We start from the raw sequence: 17,949 nt of genomic DNA, 5'->3' as shown, positions 1-17,949 counted from the left end.
TCAGCCTTGATTTAAAAAGAACTGAAAGCTGCAGGTACTTCCATATCTTGGCAGGCTGAGTGGTATGCTGGGGCACCTCTTGCCAGCAGACCAGGATATCCAGAGGGAACTTGTGCGGTTCAGTGTTGACCTGACCATCCCCAGCTTCAAGGAGGGAGAGAGCATCGTGGAGTGGTGGGGTCATGTCTTTGACAAACCAGACAAGTACCCCTCCCTGGGTGCACTGGTTAAGTGTTGCCTCTCCATCTTTCATGGACCTAGAGTCGAGTCCTCATTTAGTCTGATGAATGATGTAATTGATCAAAGGAGTGGCAACATGAACGTGGAAATATTTAATGCAATACAGACGGTCAAGTACACGCTGATGTCCGGGGGGAAGACAGCTATGCAGCTCTTTAGAAGGGAGGACGTGAAGTTTGGGGAAGTGGACAGAACATTGTGCAAGAACATTAACTCTGCAGCAGCCACATACAAACACCAGCAGAGGGTGAACAAGGAGGAAAAGCAGCAGCAGCAGAGCAAGTATGGCTCTCAAGCAACTTGCAGTGCTCAGCAGGCCAAGAAACAGACTGCTGAAGGAGAGAAGCAGGCAAGGCTGAAACATGTGGCAACTCAGCGAAAGCGGGCCATGGAGACACTGGTGGTCCAGGCAAATAAAAAGAAAAAAAGATCGCTATTCCTTGTGTGTTCTCCACTTTCTTCGTTCTATTATTCGCATTTTTTTTCCAGAGCATAATTTCACTATAACTACTTGTACTGTATGTCCTTGTGCAAATGTCAATACAGTATACTTAGTAAGGAGGCTATAATATTTATTCTGGGGGAGGACCCCCAAACAAAATGACACCAGAGGCCACGTCACCACTCGCACACCCTTTTCACCCTGGCCCGTTTTCATGCCGTGTGTCTGTCTCTCTCTCTCTGTGTGTGCAGTTGGTAGTGGGGGTGATGTATACGCAGTGCAGTAATGTACAGCAGATAATTGTGTGCACGCTCCCCCTCTGTGCTCTGAGTGAGTGTATTGCAACACACACTTGAAACTGACAGTGTGACCTTGAGCGTCTTTGCACAGCACTCTTCGTGGCCTTTAATCCAACCTCAATCACTGCATGTGCAGATCACCTGGTGTTGAGTGCAACATGTTCTCGTGAGAGAGAGGGCGTGTGAGATTGCCCCCAACCCCCACAGTTTTTATTTAAAAAAAAAAAAGTGATTGGCTCCTGTTTTGATCTTGATAATTGGATTGCTTGATTTGTGTTCATGTACATTTTGAAAGTTCTGGTTCTGGCTGCGAGGCTGCTGATGGAATGACTTACTTAATGACTAACAAGATGTCACTTGCTCGCTCTCTCGCCTGTCTCACGCGTGCTAATAAACATTGGCACACACTTCGGAGTGTGGTTCACTTATTGTTTTTATATAACTGCACAATCCAGAGTGTGTGAGATTCGTTGCAGAGAAATGGAACGAATTTTGTAAAATATTGTTGAGAATAAGAATAGTTGAGTGGCTGAAATATGATTACATCACCACTCGCAATTCCTCTTTCTCCATTTGTGTTTTTAAATCCTTCTGAGAAGAGATTTGTAAGCGCACTTTAGTTGCCATCTGCTGTCTCTAAAGCTCATGTACTTCTGCTGCATCATGACCAGCTCGGGGGGAAAAATAACTCGCTGCTGATGCACTTTTCTCATACTCTCTTTTTGTAGGGTCCAAGCAGTCACATTGGCTCTCATTACAGCTAAACGCTACACGATAAATGGGAACTAAACAACCCCTGACATCAGTGATACACACATGCATGCACGGTCCCCTAAGTAGCATGTTTGCACAGCACTGATCAGGGATCGAGTCTAACGTTTCACGAGGCCAGACGTGTTAATTAGACGTTCATGCGCCACTTCGACACACGATAACCCCACATTAAAACCCTGATAGCTGAAATTACACAACCTCTGGGCGCACGTCTCCCATTTTACAGCACCAACCCGCAATCAACCTCCAAACAACCCGCACATTGTCCGCATCCGGGAGCGAGAGTGAAAGTTCTGTGTTTGCTCTCTAACACGCGATTGTGTTTTAACAAACAAAAGTGCCTTAAAATTGCAGATAGGACTGTTATTTATCGCATGCAGTCAGAAATTATCGACATGACCTCACTTCCTGTGGTGGATTTTGTGTTTCACAGCACTGATTGGTGTGTGTGGGTTTTTTTTTTTTTTTGCATTTTTCTACCTAAACACGTGTGTGTGGGGGGGGGGTTGAGAAGCAACATTTGTCAGTTTTCATCTCAAACATCAAAAATGTGTCTCCTTTAAAAAAAAAAGAGAGAATTTGGATTATATCCAAACAGGCTGTTGCGGTGATGAAGCAATTAGACAGGATGGAGAACATTTGATCGCATTTTTCTAGCTACAGCTAACTCCGTGTTCAAGCAGTTAATTTTCTACAAATGTACACAATTTGTAGCTGCGATTTATTTACAGCTAACTCTCCGTTCACGCAAGCAATAGAACGGTTAATCGCGATTTGTTTTAGTTTCCTGTTTACGTACAGTGCTGCAGTTTCTCAGTTCCATGCACGTTCCGGATCGTATGGAAAATCCAAATGATCATCTCGGGCGGTTCCTCAGACCGAACCTACAGCACTTGTGGTCCGAGTTTTCTTTGGTTCTCTGCTCTACAGTACATGCAGTTACTTCCCTGTTACTGTTTGGAGGAACTTATCACCGTGGTTTCATCTCATCCTTTTATGTTGTACAGAGACGTTATGAAGAAAAATGAAGCTCGGAAGGAAGTCCTGGTAGTTGGTGCGTGTTAGTATGAAGAGTGTTATGTCGCTCATGAAGTTAGTTTTTGATCCGAGAATGAAGCGAGCAGGTTCTGTTGAACGAGTTCACTTTAGAAGTGATGTATGGTTCATGCTGTTTATCAGAATTAAAAAAAAAAAAAAAAAGCTGATCAGGCCATGCCCTTAAATGAATCGGTAATCCATTGTTTTGTTACATTAAATGTTAAAACGTGAGGTTGTGTTTTTAGCGTTATGTACAAATCCCAGAAGTGTGTATGTATGGAATACATTTACACACAGCAGCCAGTGAACGTCAGCAAATCGGATTTCCGATCTTCCTAACCTTTGCACTCGGAGCGTGTTCGCTCCTTGACCTACTTTACTTTCTGATCCGATTACAGCACAGAGTTTACAAAAGCTTCCTACACCAAACTCTGACTCTCAGGAATAATCCTGTCACGTAGTTTGTGTGTGTAAATGAGTCACACTCGTTATTCAGTTTATTAGAAAGGATTTCTGTTATCAGTAGCTACATTTTTCTCTTATTCTAGATTAGGGTTCCCCCCCCCCCTTTCAGTGTCAGGCTGATTGTGTATTAGTTGTAACCATAGCAACGCTCTTCCCAGTTCACTAGCCTAAGGCTACGTTTACATTAGACCGTATCTGTCTCGTTTTCTTCGCGGATGCACTGTCCATTTACATTAAACCACCTGGAAAAGCCGGGAAACGGGAATCCACCAGTGTCCATGTATTCAATCTAGATCGTATCTGGTCCGGTGCTGTGTAAACATTGAGATGCGCGAATACGCTGTGCTGAGCTCTAGCTGGTGTCCTCATTGGACAACGTCACTGTGACATCCACCTTCCTGATTCGCTGGCATTGGTCATGTGACGCGACTGCTGAAAAACGGCGCGGACTTCCGCCTTGTATCACCTTTCATTAAAGAGTATAAAAGTATGAAAATACTGCAAATACTGATGCAAATACTGCCCATTGTGTAGTTATGATTGTCTTTAGGCTTGCCATCCTTCCACTTGCAAGTAGTAAGTGATATGCGCTGGGATCTCACACACAGCGGCTCAGTCCCGAATCATGGCTTGTGCACTTCACTCGCGCGCTGTGTGAGCTGCGCAGGGCCGGAGTGCGCACCCTCCAGAGGGCACTCGCTGTTCAGGGCGGAGTGATTTGGAGCGCAGGATGCCTGTGGAGCCGAGCGTATCCGTGTATTGGTGTTGCTGTGTGCACGGCTAACGGTTTTAATGTAAACGCGAATCGTTTTAAGAACGTTAATCTGATGATCCGCTTATTCGACGTAATGTAAACGTAGCCTAAGTAGCTCTGTGGATTACACTTGTTTTTCTCAGAAATCCAGGCGTTTTGTTTTATTTCGCTGGAAAATCCACAGTGGAATATTGTTAAATCTCGCATGTGCATGCACATGCCTCCAGGCTTTTAATCCACAAAGATTCTGAACATTGCGGAAGTTTGCAGACAAACAATTTAATTGAGGCATCAACATTGTTCGTGTAACGCACAGTTTACAAAAAGCCGAACATAGCGGGCATCGCATGTTGTCCTGTTTGAGGAAAGAAAAAATATTTCTTTCCCTCCCTCTTTTTTTTTTTCCTCTCCTTTTAATATTTTAAACTCTTCAGTTGTCTTTATAAAACCAGCTGTTTTTCCTGGTTATTGATGATTTTTATAAAAAGATTAGACTACATGTTTTATTTAATGCAAGATGTGATTTAAGCTTCACCCCTTCTCTTTATTATTAGTAGTCGTGGTGGTAGTAGCTGTGTTCAACCAGTTGCAGTGTGAGACTGACCTTGCAACTAGACAATCAAAAATGTACTTAATTTATTTAAATGTCATTATCAGCTAAACAAAATATTGTATCTGGTTGAGAATTTTATGTATTTTTTTTTTTTTAACTTTCATCAGGTTTCTTTTCTTTCCATTTTTTTTGTCCTTTTAAAATGTATTTTCCCCTCCCCCATCATGTCCAAATAATTGTTTTCCTCCCTTGTGTGTGTGGCCTACACAAATCCTTCTGTCCATCCAAACACAATGAAAGAGTTGAACTTGAATCGAGTGCTTGTGGGGTGTTTTTTGTGCTGTTGAACAAGAATGAACACACAGACAGTTCAGTCTCAAATTGTAAAACAAAATCTAAACAATCAATGCCTGTAATGTGAGATTCTCTGAAACACCTCTGCTGTGTGTGTGTGTGTGTGTGTGTGTGGTATATCCTGTATCAAACCGGCTCTTAAACACACACTTACACAGGATCTGAATTAAAGCCAGAGGACCAACATTAAAGCAGCTGTGTGTGTGTGTGTGTGTGTGTGTGTGTGTGTGTGTACACAATTTGGATGGTAAAATTTTAATTAATATATAATTGAGGCTGTGTGCCCTGATTTTAGAAATGTGACCAATAAAGTTTGTACACCCCTGCTCTACTCATTCATAGGTGTTTCTGTATTGTGACTGTTCTCTACACTGCAGAACAAAACTGAAGACATAAAAATGAAATAAACATACAAATGATAAATAGCCCTATTTCACACCACAACTGTAGTAATCCATATTATATCAATAACCGAACAACTAAGTAAAGAGAAACGAGATCTATTGTTACTTTAAGACATGAAGTGATAGCCTTATACATGTGTGTTGTGATCCATATTGTAGAAATGTACTCCAGTGTTTTTCATTGTGGGAAGTGTGTGCACAGGGGGAGTAAGAGCTGACTGAAAGGCAGAGTGGGTGAGAAAGATTGAGATTAATTTCCTTTTCATTTTGAGAGAGCCTACTTGTAAAATCTAGGCTACTGCTTCTAGGCTGGTGGTGTGGCAGCGCTGAGGGCGGAGGACACAGTCACTCACTTGCTCTTTTTCTCAGCTCCAGGGCCTCCAGACCAGTTTGTTTTGCTGAAGACTGATCCCCACTAGTCTGCCTGACTGATCTGAGACATCATTAAAATTAGTTTATACAGTGTGTGTGACTTCATATCACAGATGTACCAATTAAATATTCAAACATCAGCTAGAGTTTGATTGTTGATGACTGTGTGGTTGACCACAGCAGTTTTTTTTTTCTTTCCCTGCTGGGGTTTTCTGACTTCTGATGATGCAACCAAGCAGAAATGTGTAGAAATTTGTTCAGTTGGACTTGTAGTGGTGATTATTTTGAAGGTGGAGACATTTCTCTTCTTGGCCTGTTCCATGTTGTAAAGTCTGGGAATGTGGCCTCTACACTGAGCATATTAAGGGGTGTGTTTATTTAAATGAAGATGGTTTTCAGCTGCTACATGGATGTAAGTCTGCTCAATCTTGCACTGTGATTGGAGAGATTCAAACATGAACCCTGTTGTATGATGATTTCTGCACTCGGAACTGTTTTGTACACTAGACTGTGTGTGTGTGTGAGAGAGAGAAAAGCAGTTTGTGTTCATGTGAGATCAGATCTGATATTTTAATTCAGTCTGGTGTGTGTGTTGTGCGAAAGGGTCCTAGTGAGAGTTCACATGCAGAAATTCCGATGTGGTATTTCCTCTTTGCATGGATATGGAGATTCTGTGTCACATTTCTCCGTCTCTGCCCCCTCTTCCTGCTTTTCTTCTCATTGTTTTTGTTTGTTCAGTGAAACGAGTGCAACCTGATCTGTGCAACAGGGTTTCATGTATTGTTGAAAACAGCAGGAGGCTCACACACACGCATGCGCATGCATGCACATATCCTAGTTTCTTTTCCATCTGTTGACCTGGTGCTCAAGATGCCTGCAAAGATTTGTCCTAAAATACACACACACACACGCACGCGCGCACTAGTCGAGTGCCAAAATGGTTTAGTGGTGTTTGGTTCTGCCCAATATTTATTTATTTTTTTATTTTTCCTTGCTATATGGCTACTTGAAACAAAATCGTGTGTGGGGGGTGTATGTGGCTACAATTCTACACTGTTGCTATGGTTACAGCTTTCCTATCCTAAACCTATGTATCTACAATTGTCATGGTTACATCAAAGATTTAAAATTGATTTAACCCCCCCCCCAGGCGTACGAGAGGAGGTTCCCCACGTGTCACCTCATCCCCATGTTTGTGGCCAGCGACGTCCTCAGCGAGGAAACAAGTGAGGACAACTCCATGCACAAAATTGAGAGGCGGTGCAAGCTGGATGTCGACGCCCCTCGACTCCTGAAAAGGGTAAAATAACAATGAATGTTTCTCATTAAAGTATTTACTCATTTTAAGTTTCATCCTTTCTTCCAAAGTGTCCTGACGTCTTTTTATTGCTTTTACACCACAGCAGTTTACCGACGATTTTAAATTATTCCCTCCCCCCACAAAACAAGTTCTCATGTGTACCTCGAACACTGGAGACTCCTTCTGTCAATGTCACACAAACATGATTATTAGTGTAGTGTGCAGCGTACAAGTCCCTGAGAGCGAAGCATTACTATAGAAACGAGGGCGTACGCTATTAAAACGTCATTGGAAACGAATCAACGCCTTCTGAGCGATCTCCTCAGTGCTGTGGTGTAAATGATGCGAGCGCAGACTTTATTTGCTTGATCACATCTGTACGTTATTAACACTGTGGGTGTGTCCAGATCGCAGGTGTGGACTATGTTTACTTCATCCAGAAGAACACACTGAACTGCCGAGAGAGGACGCTGCATATTGAGTCGCACAACGAGACCTTCTCCAACCGCGTCATCATCCACGAGCTCTGCTGCTACTCGGTGAGACGCGCACACTCCTCAGGAATGCACATTTATTTCTTTTTGAGGATTTAAACCATCTGTTAAAGGGTTATGTTTTCAAAATGCATGTCACGGAATTGATGACTAAAAACAGGCGGGTGTTTTTTGTTTTGTTTTTTTTACAAAAAAAAACCCAGCCCTTGATTTTGATCCAGGCTGTGACTCCGCCCAGCTGGAATTCTGCTTTAAAGAGTAACAAGCTCCCAATGTTCACAAAGAGGGAGGGGAGGAATTGGGTTAACAAAACTCTCCGTGTGTCTGAGGCACGTGGTAGCTGTCAGCACCTCACTGTGTGTGTGTGTGTGATTTAGTCACAGTGTACGTGGGACAGATTCAGGGCGAGATGATGGAATGTGAACAACGTGAAGCTGCACAGCTTCACCCACACACTCGCACTTCTAGAGCTTTCTGTTATTAAAGGAACAATACAAAACGCATACCATCATTCTTTGAGTCCCTCTAAGTTGACATCGTTAAATGAATAATGGCAGGCGAACGACTGACTGTATATCATTGTGAATTAGTTATATTTGTTTACCCCACAGCACGGTTATATCCGTGAATCTGATTGGTCAGGGAGTATGAGATGCTGGTGAGAACAGTTATCACAGCTAGAACATCAGTGAGAGCAGGCAGTAACTCGTCTCTCGGATGATGTTCCGCAACATTAAATCTGACTTTCAAGTAGGGAGGTGTAGGCGTGTAATGATATCCTACGACAATAAATCATGGTACAAATTTATTATTATTAGGATGTGTAATATCCTTTCCTTTTTTCCCCATGCTATAATTGTAGTGTTAGACAGCAGAGGGTGCAATAATGTACAATAGCAATCGGGAATACATGTGACTTCACCGTAGGTGGAAGTAACACAGCTCTAAAGTGCAAAAGAGCTGCTGTGTGGTTGTGTACAAATAGATTTACCAAAAAATGGGAACTCTCATTCTTTTTACAGACTGCTGAAAAATGAAGAAAATGGAGGAAGTTCAAATGTTCCTTATGAAAAGGAATATTTGTTAACTTTTTTTTGGTAAAAGGAATATTTTAGTTATTCAGCCATTATATTTTACGCCAACCTTTACAAATGTGGGAAAATATTGTTGGTTATTTAAGGAAATGAAGAAAATCTAAGTTAACAAAAGAAATAGTTTGGGTTTTTTTTTTTTTTTTTTTTAAATTGTGAATTAAATTTTGACTCCAATATCGTGAACTGAATCATTACATGGTGAGCATAAAGTGATAAATTGTGCAATGTTTTTCGTTCAGTAATAAACGAAACGTAATTGACGAATCGGTGTGGTATCGGTGGAATAGCAAGCTCCACTTGGGATCGGAGGGGAAGTGATGCACTGCATGCTGTGACGCATCACACCACCCCTAGTGTTCATTATTTTTGTTCATCTTATTCCTTATGCGTTATCGTTTCTATAGTAATGGCTCGTTCATAGAGATGCTCCAATAATAAACACGTTTTTAAAAATCTGATGTTTCTGCAAAAGCTTCTTGAAGTAATGAGCCATTTTATTTAGCGTTTATGGACAGGAGTTTATGCTGCTGTAACGTAAGTGGAACAGGATCTAACATGATATACAGAAACTTTAAATGTAACTATAAACTGATAAAATGAATGATGTGGTCATCTTTTAATAAATATGGATTATCATTGGGGAATTGTGGTGTAGGAGGAACAGAACACCTCCATTGCATGCTGTTTGAGGAAAATTATCAACATCTGGGTGGTAACAGTAAAGGCCAATTTATGCTGACAACGCAGTCCTCGCAGATGGCGTCGCAGACAGCGTCTGCGTAGCCCCCCCACCTTCGCAGATGCTCTGCGCGCACCTCCCAAAAATTGTGACCACCGCAGAAGCCTCGCAGACAGCGTCGCAGACAAGAGGGCTCTGATCGGTCCACTCTACATCCGCTGTACACGCACTTCCGCTTCCCTACTTTCCCGGTTTGGTTTGTTTTCACGACCGCCATTTTTAAAAACACGAGCGAAGATGGAGCAGCACGAAGAGCGGTTGATCGAGGAAGTGAGGAAGTACGTACATCTATACGACTCCAGTTCTAGTCATTATAAGTAACCGGAGGATAAACACTCCACTAACCACACCCACCAACTACTCCTAGCGATTTTGCGACTTCGCACCCCCTTGCGTTGTGGCGGTGAATAACATCGCGCACGCCTATTACTCCCCGCTCAACAATAAATTACAACTGTCTGCGAAAGCCTTGTCGCAAGAGCATGCAGAGGCTCTAACTCCTTCACCTCACCACACCACCCTAGAGCTGATTCTTTTCCTACAGAGGTTCAGAGGAGTTAATGGGGTGCAGCATTACTGTATTTATCTCGTGTGTGTGTGTGTGTGTGTGTGTGTTCTGAAATGCTAGAGACAGAATTAACGAGGTCGGTGTCTAACACTTTCCAGAAGTTTCTTTTTTTTATTGTTGCAGCAGAAATTCTGCTGACTCTGCAGTTTTGCACAGTTTTGTCATCTCTTGTTCTGCTGATCCCTCACTTCTTTTCTTTAAGCTTTTTTTTGGGGGGATTATTAGCCATCTGTGCTCCTGCCTCTCACTTTTTAAAGCTGCTGTTTTCATTCTGTATGTAGTTCATGGCACAATTCTACAGTATATAGATGATGCTGATAAGTTATTTGAGGGATTCTGCATAAAATATGCCATAGGGCTTGATGTGACGGTATTGATATTGTGGTAAATTGTCATGGTATGCATTTCTGAGACATCTTTGGTATTGTGATTTTATCTTTTTCTTTAAGGGGGAAAAAAAAATTTAACAATTACCAGCTAAACAGAAGTGTGTGTGTGTGTGTGTGTGTGAGATTAAAAATTTCCCCTTTTCAGTGTGACACTTTTATCAGTTTATAATTTTTACTTATTTTAATTTTGCGGGGTTTGTTTTTTTTTTTTTGCTCCATCACCCCACCCCGCCCATGTGACCTAACGTAATAAATATTGCCACTTGATGCGTTGTGAATGTTTTGTTTTATTTCCTGGTTTGTTAAACTAAACCAAGACTGTACACCACCACCACCACTGTTGAATAATTTATTTTTCAGACAATCATTTTATAAGAGCGAGCAAGACGAGAACAACCTAAACACTAAAAATATTAATAAAAAGTTACCAATATCTAAGAGTATTGTGGCGTAATTTGTGATGTTGATAGTCATTGTATCACCAAGCCCTAATTTCTGAGCTATTTTTAATTGATTTTATTGTAACTGGCCCAAACGAGCACTCTGTATTTATTTAATAATTTGAGTTTGTGTGCGTTTTCATGTGTCAGGTTCACCCCGAGAATGAGGACTGGACGTGTTTCGAGCAGTCGGCCAGCCTGGATATCAAATCCTTCTTCGGGTTCGAGAGCACTGTGGAGAAAATTGCCATGAAGCAATATGCTAACAGCATCAAAAAGGTAACCATGACAATGATGAGAGGGAAATAATCATTGAAAATATAAAATATTTCTTTCTTCTCCAAAGGACCTGTGCTATAACGTGGTGTAGAACAGCCTCTCTCAACCGGGGTGCCGTCTGGCTTCGTTAGGGGTGCCGTCAAATTATATATTCTAACATTGAAATAAATAAAATGAATTAAAATTCCAAAAAACAATAGTTACACTAATGCAGATCATTGCCACCTCATGCATCATCAAAATTTGTCTCGCGGCCCCCTTTCCCATGTCACAACATCACTGCCGGGGTCAGCGTGACTGCGCATGTTTTATATGGGGGTGCCTTGAGAATTTGCGTACTTCTGAAGGGTGCCGTGACTGAAAAAAGGTTGAGAAACGCTGATGTAGAGCAATGCAGTTGATAACTTTGTATTCTAAATTCACACTTTACATTCTCTGTCTCTCTCTTGTACAGGGTAAAGAGATCATCGAGTACTACCTGCGTGAGCTGGAGGAGGAGGGCATTACCCACGTGCCCCGATGGAGCCCTAGTACCACCCTCATTCAGCCGGTCATCTCGATCACACCCCCGGCTCCTCCTACTACTGCCCCCATCGCAATCACTGCTCCTGCTGAGACCAGCAAAGATGTGGTGGCATGTAAAGAAGGCAGCAGTCCAGTAGGCAGCGCCAACGAGCCACTCGCCGCCACTCCTGATGGTGATCATTAGCATTTTGATTTTAAAAAAAAAAAGAGATAATAATAAAATTGTTAATGTGCATTTTTTTAAGAGTTCTGTTTACGGTGCGATAATCATAGATGGTGCTGTAATTATCAGTTTATAATGCACACTCAAAAAAAAGTACACAATTGTTTATTGCTAAATAAGAATGGGAACAATACTACAGCTACTTAATAATTATACAATACTACTAACGAGTGTTGCCAGGCAAAACAAACTTCCCTCAGAAGCACTTAGGATGAATCTGAAGGGAGATCACGAAAAGAATAGGTACCCTATGGGTACGTGTGGCTACTGCTTATAAATAAAATTGACTTGTTAATAAATTTTTAATTAAGGTAAATTTTCTTAAAATAAACACCACTTACTTGATATCAGATCAGTAGCCTTGGCGAACCACAAGTTGAATTTCGTTTATCTTCCAATACTATGAGGTTATAGCGAGGTTTCTCTTATTTCGTTATTAGTTCCGGAGTTTATCAAGAAATAAACGGGTAATCGACCTTGATCAGGATAGTGCTGATTGGTTACAAATGCTGTGTCCTAAATCACTCACTCGTTCACTACGCCCTACTCACTATATAGGGAATTTCTATATCGAGGACTATATAGTGAGCTCATTGATTAAATGATAAAACGTCGTCTTTGCCGCAGCGCTACTTTTCATGATGCGTTGAGAGATACTTTGAGTGCACTATATAGGGTGTAATAACACTCACCATACATTCGGACAGCACTACAAAATGGTGACCTGACTATATAGTCCACTATGTAGTAAGTAGGGAGTGATTTGGGACACAGGGAACTTTCGTTCTTGTACTCGTTCTTGTGTACTATTGTTACACTCGTTCTTACGACACGATGATGCAAGATCAGCTGTTTGTATCACAAGATCACAATTCACCATTCTGGTGATGCGCATGCACAGTGTGCGACTGCTACATTCTTGCAGCACGATGACGCTGTATATGAGGCAGTAGCCACAACATCCTTGACCTTAACTGGACGACCCTCAAAATGTTTGAGATTCTATTTGCGACCAATGCCCTTCTATCCTGAAAGTTTCATGAAGATTGGTCCAGCTGTCTTTCCCCCCCCCCCAATAATATTGTTTACAAAGAAACCTGACTGAAAACAATGCCTCGCTCCCTCGCTACTACTTAAAGTGCATATCACGGGTAAATTCAGGAGCAAGATCAATGTAATTCTCCTGTTTTATATTAAACTTTGGTCAAATATCTGTAACATTCTGCTTTTTGTGCAATTTTTTTACCTTGTGCAATACCAGAAAAATTCAGTTGAAATCAAGCCATTTGAGGCGAATTGGTCCGTCTCTGAAAAAACTTGGCATTTGGATTTCCCAGCAAACATTGATTTTCGTGACGTCGCGTGCGGGACGCCTCCTTCTGAATCCTATTCAGCGCTGGTTTGTTTATGAGAAAACAACCTGGTGGTTTTCTGCAAATTTCTTCAACGTTATCGTGTAATTATTAAAATGGTTAACAGATGTATCGTAGGAGGGTGTAGCAACACCAATCTTGATGGGATTAGTACTCATCGTTTCCCAAAAGACCGGACAATGAGAGAGAAATGGGAGCGCTTGGTCTACACAGGCTGTGCACTGAAACCGTGCAAAGCTCGCACAGCCTGCTGGCGCTTCCGCAGGTAACGTCACGGATCTGGCTCCAGACTCCCTTGGGATTTTTCCAGACTTTTTTTTTTTTTCTTTCCTTCTTCTGCTGTAGACCGATGGCCTTGTACAAAATTACCCTTCTGGATGAGTGTGTAAAGGGACATTCTCATCTCATTATCTGTAGCCGCTTTATCCTTCTACAGGGTCGCAGGCAAGCTGGAGCCTATCCCAGCTGACTACGGGCGAAAGGCGGGGTTCACCCTGGACAAGCCGCCAGGTCATCACAGGGCTGACACATAGACACAGACAACCATTCACACTCACATTCACACCTACGGTCAATTTAGAGTCACCAGTTAACCTAACCTGCATGTCTTTGGACTGTGGGGGAAACCGGAGCACCCGGAGGAAACCCACACGGACACGGAGAACATGCAAACTCCGCACAGAAAGGCCCTCGCCGGCCACGGGGATCGAACCCGGACCTTCTTGCTGTGAGGCGACAGCGCTAACCACTACACCACCGTGCCGCCCTAAAGGGACATACTTTCGTATAAAAAGAAATTGGTCCAGAATATGCACTTTAATATATAGATTTAGGCACTGCCTAAAAGCGGAGCTCCCATCTGTTTCTGGGTTGTAGAATCTTCTTGTATCCTAGCCAGTCTTTTTTTTTTTTAAATATATATTTCTTTACTGGCGAACACTGGCCACTAGGTGGTGTGTATGACTGGTAATTACTAAGACTGGCCACTAGGCGGCGCATATGACTGGTAATTACTAAGACTGGCCACTAGGCGGCGCGTATGAGTGGTGGTACATGTACACGGACAAACCACAAAAAATCGACTCGATGGGTTTACCATTTTTTTTCTTGGGTATGGTGCTCCGCTAATAATGCGTATGCTTAATGCCATTATTAATCTTATTAGTACTAAGAATGATCAAGAACTTTTGTGCCAACGTAACGAAATTACAGAAGGTGTTGTCCTCAAATCAAATTGTGCTGTTTATATTAAAAAAACTTGTGTAGTTAATTATATAACTTTCATAAATTTAATATTACACTTAAAATATAACATGCTACTAAGTCTATGACTGCCATAAATAACAGTAATACTTCTGATAATTATACTACTACTAATAACAGGAACAATAATGGGACTAACATTAGTTAGTACTAAAAAATAATAATAATAATAAACAACAACCTACTAGTAACCATAACTGTACTAACATTACTACTCCTACTAACGGTAACAATCCGTGGCTTTCCTGAGGGAGACAACGGGGGTCGCCATGTCTCTCCTCTCTCCCGGGTACCGGCCTTTGATTTTTCTGGTTTATCCAAGCAGCTATAGTTGGGGGAGCGGAGCTTATCCGAACAGAGCTAGCTGCGACAACCATGTTTTAGTCAGAGGATAACGGCGTTTTCTGGTTCAGCGTGTGCCATCATCGGGTGCACAAACGGCTCATGAGAGCTTGAAGATTTTGTGAACAGGGTCTATTTTGAGCACAAGCTGACTCGCAGGACATGTTGTGCAGCACCATACACTGCTCATCTGTATATACGATTCCTGTCTTTCCACTAAATACTGCATTTTGGACCTGAATAAACAGCATTAATGCTATGTAATTGTCGTTTGGATATTGTACATTAGTCATTTAGCTGATCTTTTTATTCAAAGCGACGAACAATAAGTGCATGTAGCTTCGGTAGCCAAGAGTGACCAGTGCTGAAGTACAAGTGTAAACGGCCTACAAATACCATCCAATATCTGGAATGATCAGCGGGGTTAAGAAGTTGAAGCTTGGGCAAATACATAGACACAGAATTATTTAAGTGTGGTATGTTTATTGTTTCCAGAGTTTGATAGCATTTGCATCTGTGTTAAAATGGTTCGCCTGTGCTTCTCTGACTGAGCTTTTTGTTTCTTGAGCAGACGCTTCTGTCCAAAGCAACTTACAACATGACATGAATAAACCAATACAATAATACACTCACTCTACTCTGACATGGCCTACCTTCCAGATGAGAGCTGCTGCATGACTGCAGAATTTACTTTTTTTTTTTTTTTTTTTGCTCCCCCCTTTTTAGCTCTGGCTTGGCTCAACCTCAGCCTTTTAAGCCTCAAACTTGCCCTCTACACACAATTTTTAGTTTTATTAGTGTAGATGATTGTATGCTGCCAAGCTTTTATAGTTCTTTAGCTCCTCACCAACACCTTCACTAAGAATAAAATAATTAACAATGTCAACGTAGCTGACGTCAGGCCACAACTTCATGTCGTCTATCCGTTCCATGAGGGTGCTTTAGGGCACTTTGATCGTGTTTATCCCCAGAGCATGTCAGAAAATCAGACCCGTGTAACCATCTTTAGTCCACTATGATGCAGTAATGAGTCGTGGGAAAGGTCAGAGTTCAGGAAAGTTGTGGATAATTAATAAAAATATGACCAATACTACCTGTAGTACTAAAATTACTACGACTAACAGTAACGGCACTACTACAAATATTACTAATAAAACAGTAATAATGACTAATAAAACTAGATCTAATAACGTAATCATACTATCTTTATTTACTAACAGTACTGCTACGAACAATAATAATAATTTAATGCTCCTTCTATAAGCAGCCGGTTTGAGTGACTTTGGAGTCCTAACAACTCATCAGTACTGTATATTATACAACACCCTGTTTGTTTTGTATTTATTTAATATCTAATGGTCCCCTCTGTGTGCGCACGTGCGTTCTCATGTTAGATAAACTGGATGCTGATTACATCAACCGTTACCTGGGTGACCTCACACCTCTGCAGGAAAGCTGCCTCATACGCCTCCGCAGCTGGCTGCAGGAAACGCACAAGGGCAAGGTTAGTCCACACACACACACACACACACACACTCCTTACTGTGCTACACCTAAAACCCAGTCCTTCACCAAAACATCAAAAGGAATAAAGAATTTAAAAACGAGTTGGTGATCATGGACATCTGGCTGGTCTCCCCGCAAGGTCCGATAACACTCAGGTCTTCCTGTCTTTGTGGGGACTAAACCTTCCTCCAGGTTGAGGAAATGGACTCAATGCATCTGTTGTGAGTTAGATCTGCAGTAATAATATTGACTTGTTAAGGGGTGTGTGATGTATGGCATTATAGATCCCAAAGGACCAGCACATCCTGCGCTTCCTGCGAGCGCGAGACTTCAACATGGACAAAGCGCGAGAGATCCTGTGTCAGTCTCTCACCTGGAGGAAGCAACACCAGGTGGATTACCTGCTGGACACCTGGAGCTCACCGCAGGTCCTCCATGACTTCTACACTGGGGGCTGGCACCATCACGACCGCGGTGAGTGCACACACACACACTCTCTCTTCTCTCACCCTTTTCTTTTTCTCACTTTTTATCCATTATCTGCGTCTTTCCGTCTTTTTGCCTCCTCAGTTCTATCATCTGCAGCGTCACAGTCGTGTGTGTGTGTGTGTGTGTGTGTGTGTGTGTGTGTGTGTGTGTACCCTCAATATGAAGCAAAGCGTAGTTAAATTATGGATGATTAATCAAGTGTACACAGTGGAAGAGTGTCAGTGGGTGATTGGACGTCACACTGTGTGTGTGTGTGTGTGTGTGTGTGTGTGTCTGAACGAGTGTGCCATCTGCGATTGTGTGTGTAAATGCACATACGGTGCTGCGTCACTTTTTTTGTGTTGATGACGCATGCAGACAATTTGTGCTCATTTTATTCATTTTTCATTCTGTCCTTTTTTTTCTTGCTTTTTCTTTGTTCCTTTTCCTTTATTCCCTTATACTTTTTAAATAACTTTCAATTTTTCATTTTCCTTTTGATCACTAATTTTTTCCATTTTATTTTTTTTTCTTTCCCCTTATTTAGTTTTCTTTTCCTTATTTGTTCCATTTTTTTTTTTCCTATAGTTTATCCTTGATTGTAGTTGCTTGTGTCTGTATTTGTCCTTGTGTCTCTTTGCACTGTCACGGTTTCACCTTGACGCGTGCGTGTGTGCATGTGTATTGTCAAAAACATGGTTAAGAAAAAAGGAAATTTTAAGTTGTCTAAACAGCAGCTTCCTCTCAGAGAAAATAAAGGTGTGTGTGTGTGTAGATGGCCGTCCTCTCTATATCCTGCGTCTGGGACAGATGGACACTAAAGGTCTGGTTCGAGCTCTGGGGGAGGAGTCCCTGCTCAGACATGTAAGCTCTGGCTTTCCCAGCATGCTTTGCTTCAAAATATTAAGTGATGACAGGACATCCTTATTTATACAGTACCAGTTAAGTTTTGACAACACCTGGTCTTAAAGTAACGATGAATGTCATTTCTCTTTACTTAGTTGTTCAGTTCTTGGTATAACCAGGGCCGGCTCTAGGTCTTTGGCTGCCCTAGGCGAGATTGAGTTTTGGCGCCCCCCCAGGAAAAAACCCCTCTAATAACATCTAAATAACACTTTAGTCACTCTATTCTATTACTATTAAACAATGTATGGTGCATGGACAATAAACAAGAAGTCATTTTTATCTTTTTCATTATTATTATTGTTGTTATTATTAACATAGTGTCACAAAGTAAAATGACCACACAAA

The 17,949-nt window shown here is 41.8% G+C and overlaps 1 protein-coding gene across 1 annotated transcript in view; it reads left to right on the top strand.

Moving 5' to 3' along the window:
• The window catches only part of si:dkey-237i9.1 (SEC14-like protein 1), a 54,875-nt gene that overhangs the window by 20,629 nt on the left and 16,297 nt on the right, over positions 1–17,949 (top strand). Inside the window, exons 3-9 of the mRNA XM_060918625.1 lie at positions 6,846–6,995; positions 7,403–7,534; positions 10,870–10,998; positions 11,453–11,696; positions 16,119–16,228; positions 16,515–16,704; positions 17,474–17,562. Of these exons, the coding sequence (XP_060774608.1) occupies positions 6,846–6,995; positions 7,403–7,534; positions 10,870–10,998; positions 11,453–11,696; positions 16,119–16,228; positions 16,515–16,704; positions 17,474–17,562 (1,044 nt within the window). The remainder of the gene's footprint in view (positions 1–6,845; positions 6,996–7,402; positions 7,535–10,869; positions 10,999–11,452; positions 11,697–16,118; positions 16,229–16,514; positions 16,705–17,473; positions 17,563–17,949) is intronic.

This window comes from Neoarius graeffei, chromosome 4 (genome assembly GCF_027579695.1).
Source record: "Neoarius graeffei isolate fNeoGra1 chromosome 4, fNeoGra1.pri, whole genome shotgun sequence".
NCBI lineage: Eukaryota > Metazoa > Chordata > Actinopteri > Siluriformes > Ariidae > Neoarius > Neoarius graeffei.
Note: the sequence above shows the minus strand (reverse complement) of the source record. Positions and strands in the feature narration are given on the sequence as shown.